At 36.2% G+C, this 6,727-nt stretch overlaps 1 protein-coding gene across 3 annotated transcripts; it reads right to left on the reverse strand.

The window, feature by feature from the left end:
• Positions 1–342: 342 nt before the first annotated feature.
• LOC141826580 (probably inactive leucine-rich repeat receptor-like protein kinase At5g48380) lies at positions 343–5,287 on the reverse strand. 3 transcript variants are annotated; one of them, XM_074713838.1, is made up of 3 exons: positions 5,158–5,287; positions 1,824–2,735; positions 343–1,692 (listed from the first exon to the last, which is right to left on the reverse strand). In XM_074713838.1, the coding sequence occupies exons 2-3, from the start codon at positions 2,688–2,690 to the stop codon at positions 694–696; spliced, it is 1,866 nt and encodes a 621-aa protein (XP_074569939.1). In that variant the 5' UTR covers positions 2,691–2,735; positions 5,158–5,287; the 3' UTR covers positions 343–693. The 3 variants fall into 3 exon arrangements, with proteins under 3 accessions (XP_074569939.1, XP_074569940.1, XP_074569938.1); XM_074713839.1 differs by having other exon boundaries at positions 5,181–5,275; XM_074713837.1 differs by having other exon boundaries at positions 5,131–5,265.
• Between the last annotated feature and the right edge of the window lie 1,440 nt (positions 5,288–6,727).

Here is a 6,727-nt window from a genome sequence, read left to right on the forward strand (position 1 = left end):
TCTAAACTAAAGTGATACTATTTGATACCAAAAAACTTCAAACAGCAGACGCACAGATGTGGTAAAACAGTAAGAATCAAAATTTGAATCTCAACATAGACTAATATTCTTCTGCTCCGAATTTATTCAGTAAGTGAACTAAGAAAGAGTCGCTTAAATCTAGAATTAATCAAATAAAACTTGAACATCAAGATTATCAAATTACCTATTTGAAAATTCAAAATGAAGCAACATTAACACTAATACAATCTCAATAACAAAAACAGAAACAAAATCTCTTGATAATAATTCTCAGCAAGGCTTTTTTCTTGTAGAATTCACATGAGAATCAGCTCAATCTAGTAAGAAACTGAAACTGAATGATCAATGATCACTGTAAACAGCACAAGTTAAATTGTGTAGTGCTATTAGAGAGATGTAGTACTAGATTGCCACTCATGTACAAACACAGCAACAAAAACATGGAAATAGTAGAAATACCAGAGATAAATCTTTTACAAAAAGGAAAAAAAAAACTAAAAGATGAGATTAATCATCATCTTTTTGACTTATATATAGACTTATATATATACTATTTTAAGTTCCTATGAAACAACTTGATCCACAAGGCCACTTTAAGTTCCATGTAAAGCAAGAAATAAATGTTGCTTTGCTGCCTTCAGAAATGCTTACATAGATTGCCAAACTTATATATTACTTCGCCACGATAAGTTCCTCGAGGGTTTCAGCATCGGTGCTTGGGACTGGAAAAAGAATATCATCATCCGTTGAGAAATGGTACTTCTCCCCAATAGCTCTCAGGAGTTGGTATACTTCAAACATGGTAGGCCTCTCCTTGGGACCAGGCAAAACACAAGAACAAGCAACTTTCAAGAATTGGAGCAGCTCATTGTTGTTGTCCTTCCCAATTAAGGATTTGTCGATCGCATCCTGAAGAAGAGAGTTATTTGAGAGAGAGGTTACCCATTCCACCAGGCTGCCTCTAAAGCTTTCTGAAGCCTTGGATACTTGAGTGGATTTTTCACTGGTGATCAATTCAAGAAGTACTACTCCGAAACTGTAGACATCACCCTTCAGTGTTGCAACTAGTGTACGAGAATACTCAGGAGCTACATAACCCAAGTCGCCAAACTCACCATTCACGAAAGTGCTGAGATGTGTATCTAGGGGATTCATAAGCCTTGCAAGTCCAAAATCAGATATTTTGGGCTCATAATCTTCATCCAGGAGTATGCATTTAGAACTAATGTTTCGGTGGAGAATGCGTGGGTTGCAGCTGTGGTGAAGCCAAGCTATTCCTTTTGCTGCGCCGATACTAATTTTCAGTCTTGTTGGCCATTCTAAACTTTTCCCTTGTGAAGCAGGATCGTGCAGCTGATCATGGAGGGTGCCCAAGGGCATGTACTTGTAAACCAAGAGCTTCTCCTTTTTGGCAATGCAATAGCCCAAAAGTGGAACCAAGTTTTGATGCCGAACATTTCCAAGCGTCGCCATCTCTGATACAAACTGCTTTTCAGATTTCTGCGAGTCCTGCAATCTTTTGATAGCAAGAAAAGTGCCATCTGGAAGTGTTGCCTTGTACAAAGTCCCAGTTCTACCAGCACCAATCATATTATCTTTGCTGAAATCATTTGTTGCTTTCATGAGATCGCTCAACTTCATCTTTGACACAGATTTCTCAAACATAGACACCTAAGCATAAGAAAAAGACTCACCTTTAGACTCAATATATTGACCGAACAAAAAAGAGAACAAGCCATATTGTAACTTAGCAAACCTAGAAAAAGTTTCAGCTCATTCAAATAAAAGTACTCTCATCTTACCTTGGCGCCTTTAACTCCTTTTATTGACTTTGCCCACTTGTTTTCTTCTATTTCCTTTTCTTTCTTCTTGATAGGCATTCTCCGCATGCAAAAATACAAAACCACCCCAACAATAATGATGGTTATAACAACACCAGCCACAGCTGAGCCTATAATTACCCCAGAATTGGACTTCTTTGAACTCCCTGGACATCCATCCAATGGTTCTCCGCATAGTCCAGGGTTGCTTGAAAAGCTCGTTTGAGGAAAATTTTGATGCAATGATGGGATCGGACCAGTTAACTGATTGTTAGAAACATCAAAATCTGACAGTCTATCGAGGCGGCCTAGTTCGTAAGGAATCACTCCGCTCAGTTGATTATGCTGGAGCTTGAGGGAATTAAGAAAGATGCAATTAGACAGGTTGGGAGGAATTGCACCTGAGAAACTATTGAATGAAAGATCAAGCCTTGTGACATAAGGTAGCCTTTTATCAATATCAGAAGGAATAGATCCAGAAAAGTTATTGCCCGATAGGTCAAGCGTATTCAGGCTCGTACAATTCTCAAGTCCCAATGGGAACTGGCCTTGAAGTCCCAAGTAGGAAAGACGAATACTGAGGACTCTGCTTTCCTCAGGATGCCAACACTCAACACCAACAAACTTGCATATAGACCCATCTGTTGTGTTTTCAAATGTCCACGAGTCTAATACATTGTCCTCAGTGACATTTACAGAAGCCCTGAACCTTCTTAAGCATTTGATGTCAGTCTCAGTACCATAACATATATAATTGAGTGAAAACCAAATTAGTATCTGAAGAATAGGAACAAAGAGTCTACACTTCATGGGCACAGAGAGCAAATTTCTTCTTAGTCCCTTTTCCATAGCTACGGAGAGAGACAGAGGACTAATACATTCACCATTATTAAGCTGTACCATGATGAAAAACAAATTTCAGTTTAGATAACGAAACAAATATCTATATAAACAAACGATCCCTGGCCTAGACTTCCAATATACCAAAACTATGGTGTTTCCATATGAGCTTGCTCGAGAAGATTCCAGAGCAGCATTAAACTAATAACATCAGAAATAAAACTAAACAACAAATTATTAATAAACTACACAGCAATTTCCAGAAAGATCATATAATACAACTAAACAAAGAAATTATATGTAAAATAATATAACTCTAATCAAAATAACAAACAAGTCGCAAACAAGGGAAGAATGTTCAAGGTCAACCAATTATGCCATTTTAAGTTACCGGCAATTTACCACATCTTTCTCTTTGTTTTCATTTTTTTTACAAGGGTGCAACCTAGTTTCCCAAATTTACCAAATCACACCCAATTTCGTTTTTTCTTTCCTATCTACTCTTACCTTGTGCCCAACAAGCTGATTTCAGCAATTTGTGTCGACTCATTTTGGATTGTTTACGACATTTTAGTATGAGATAAGCCTCAAAACCACATGCAAGATTTCTGACTCAAAATGAGTCAATTAATTTTCTTAAAAATTTTGTGCATTTCTGCAAGTTGATTCTGAAATTAGCTTATTGACATTTTAGATTTTTAGGAAAGTTAACAACGAGATAAATCTTAAAACCCAAACATCGAGCCTAAATGAAGTCACTTAGAAGGTTTCAACCCAAAATAAATCAAGAAACTCACTAGCTTGAAGAGTGTTGTGTGCATTTCTGCACCCAAGAAGTTGATTTCGAAATCATTATTACCTCAATTTGGGTTGTTTAAGATATTTTAGGATGGGCTAAGTTGTAAAATCTACATTTCAAGTCTAAATGAACTCCTGATTTTGAAATCAGCTTGTTAACTCATTTTGCATTGTTTAAGATGATTTTAAGGATAAGGCCCAAACCCACATTTCAATGTAAATGAACTTTGGGCTATTAAGGATGTTTTAGGATGGTACTGTCAGTGCAATCATACTTTAAATGGTTGAAGGTCAAGTTAGGCTAATGTTGTATTTATTGACTTGCTTATTAGGTGTGCAAGTGTAGAAACTCTGATGGGTAACTGCATGTGTACTGGTACAGAAAAGTTCAACTAGGTCAAAATTATCTGGATATTTGGTGGATGGAGAAATTCAACAAAATTGACAATGAGAAAAAAAGGATAGCTCGGTGTACGAAATTCCTGCCAATGTGGAGTCTTGGGGAAGGATTTATTGTGCACAACCTTACTCTGTTTTATAAGAGACTGTTTTCGAGACTCAAACACATGACCTCTAAGTCACACGGAAGCAACTTTACCATTGCGCCAAGGTTCCCCTTCTACAACTGTTTTCGAGACTCAAACACATGAACTGAACAACCTCTAAGTATTACTCTTATAGGTGTAAGTATTAAAAGAATTAAAAACACTAAATATGGTCTAAATTCTGACAAGTGACAACTAATACCTACTCTACTTACATCTACCTTTATTATCCTGTATTACTGAGTTTTCAAAAAATAAGAAAAAGAAGAGAGAGAAAAAACGCTATATGGAGATGCATTGATCATATCAGAAACTCTTTTTTGCCTCACATTTTTCATTGAAAATCTAGAAAACCCTGCAATAGCCCTAATATCACTCTCATAGGTGTAAGCACTAAAGGAATCAAAGACACCAACAAGAAGTCTTAACAGTATGGTCTAAGTTCTGGCAAGTGACAACTAGACCTACTCTACTAACATCTACCTATCTCAATTCTCATCCTGTATAAGGGGATTTTCAAACTACAAATTGTACCTCATATAGTGGTGAAGCAAATAAGAAAAAGATAGGTCTGAAGAAGCAGAAACAGCATAACACCTAACCATTATACAGGACTAGCCATGTAACAAATCTCTTCTGCTGACATATAAAATTGGAAGCATAAGAATCTGTTGAACCATTGTTAGCCGGGAAATCCTGCAGGTCTAAACTCAAATATGCACAACAGAGAGATCACACAACCTAGAAATTAATAAATACATCCATTCATCCCATCAAATGATCCATCAGAGCAAACAGGACATACTGGAAATTATAACCATACAAAAGCAGCAACATATTACAGCGACGAACACAAAGAGGCACAAACACTGATCAAAATCCATCTCAAGATAGCTCACCCAGTAACACGAAAGTCTACAGCTTGAATTAGGGATGAATAATTAGGATATCATTAACACAACAAATAAGGGCCAAATAAAAAGAAAATTTTTTAAAGAGATTTTACGAAAACTAACTGAACGATAAATAAATAAGGAAGCATAACCCCAAAAAAATCCTAGAACATCAAGCACAAAAGCAACGTAAGAAAGAAAATCGCCACTAACACAATCAAAGACAACCAATCGGCTTACGGATCAGCGAGGGAAGAACAAACCCAAAGCGGACTTGGAGCAGCCACAAAACCCCAATCTCCCTCCTCACAAGAGCCCCAGTCTGAGACGCGCAGTTGAAACTTGACATTCAAGGCATCCTCGTCTTCAGAGAAAGCCGATGCCCGGCCCGGACGGCAAGGCAACACTAGTCAACATTTCCCACTTGAACCGGACAAGACTGAACCGCTTCGGTTCAGTCGAACCGAGCAATTTTTTTTCTCTTTTGGATTTTAAACTGTTTTATATAATTAATTTTCTAATTGGAACAGCAGATTTTATATATTTTAAACAGTGACGAAAATAAGAAAACCAGATTGGACCGGTTCAGGATGCGGACCGGAAGTGGGTGTGGACGTGTTTTTCGTAGACCTCCGGTGAACGTAAGGAACGTGTTCCGTCCAGTTGACTTGACTAGTAGTCTATGCTGTACTGATTAAACGACACACCTGCTCCTGCATACCCATCTCTACCCGGACTGTTATTTGATGGGGATATAATTTTTCTGAAAGGGTCAGGTTTTCTTTTCTAATAAAAAGACAAGATGTTTTGGAAATCAAAGTTGACCCATTCTCCATGCGAAGTTCCCATCCACGTGGGCCCATGAAGGAAAAAATAGTTTGCGGTTACAATGTGAACGCATGACCAATGAATGAGAAAAGGATGGCGGAAAAAATCTTTGGTTTTCATTATCATTAAAAAATGTCTTATTTTTTTAATATTAAAAAATACATCTTATATTTCAAAAATATTTTATTATATTTTATCAAAATTACTTTAATAGTATTGATTAATTTTGACTAAATTAGAGTTATAAGTTTAATTAATATTTGAGTATGTTTGACCAATATTAAAATAGTTTGAATTATAATTACTTAATAATTTTGAACATATGAAGTAATTTTAGTCAAAACTATACTACTATACAAGAGTGTTTTTTTAAATATGAGACACTCTTTTATTTAAAAATAAAATAGGTGTCTTTTAATAATAATGAAAATAAATGATAAAGTCTTAATATTGCTTATTTAATCATCTAACACTTAGATAATGATCCTCTCTAGCTCATCAAGTCTAGTCGCTGCAACTTAGCTCCACATCAATGGACTTGTTAGCAAGCCCGAAGCATATGGTATTCAATCACGTCAGTTCCAAGTGTTTGTCCACCTCTCGATAGACTGTCAAATAGGTCAATATATGACGGAGCAAGTTAATCTAGTCAGAAATCCGTCATATGACAGGTCAAGGTCACTAACTTGACGGATTAAAAAATTTTAACACGACCCAACTTAAAGACGGATTGCGGATTAGACGGGTCAAGCCATGAGTCTGTCAAAAAATAAAAAAATATAAAAAATATTAAAATTTTTAAATTTAAATTGTAGTTTAAACGGGTTAAATTGAAATTTTTAAGTTTGGATTACGGGTTAGATGAGTCAAGTCCATTAATTCATTAAATTTTCTCCTTTAATTTTTAATTTTAAAAAAAATAAATTTTTTCAACTTGCAGACCAATCCACGCGGGTCGCTGGTCAACCCACGCGAGTCACAG

This window comes from Curcuma longa, chromosome 4 (genome assembly GCF_044706935.1).
Source record: "Curcuma longa cultivar G26 ecotype Majalengka, Jawa Barat chromosome 4, ITB_CL_G26_1.1, whole genome shotgun sequence".
In the NCBI taxonomy this organism is placed as follows: Eukaryota; Viridiplantae; Streptophyta; class Magnoliopsida; order Zingiberales; family Zingiberaceae; genus Curcuma; species Curcuma longa.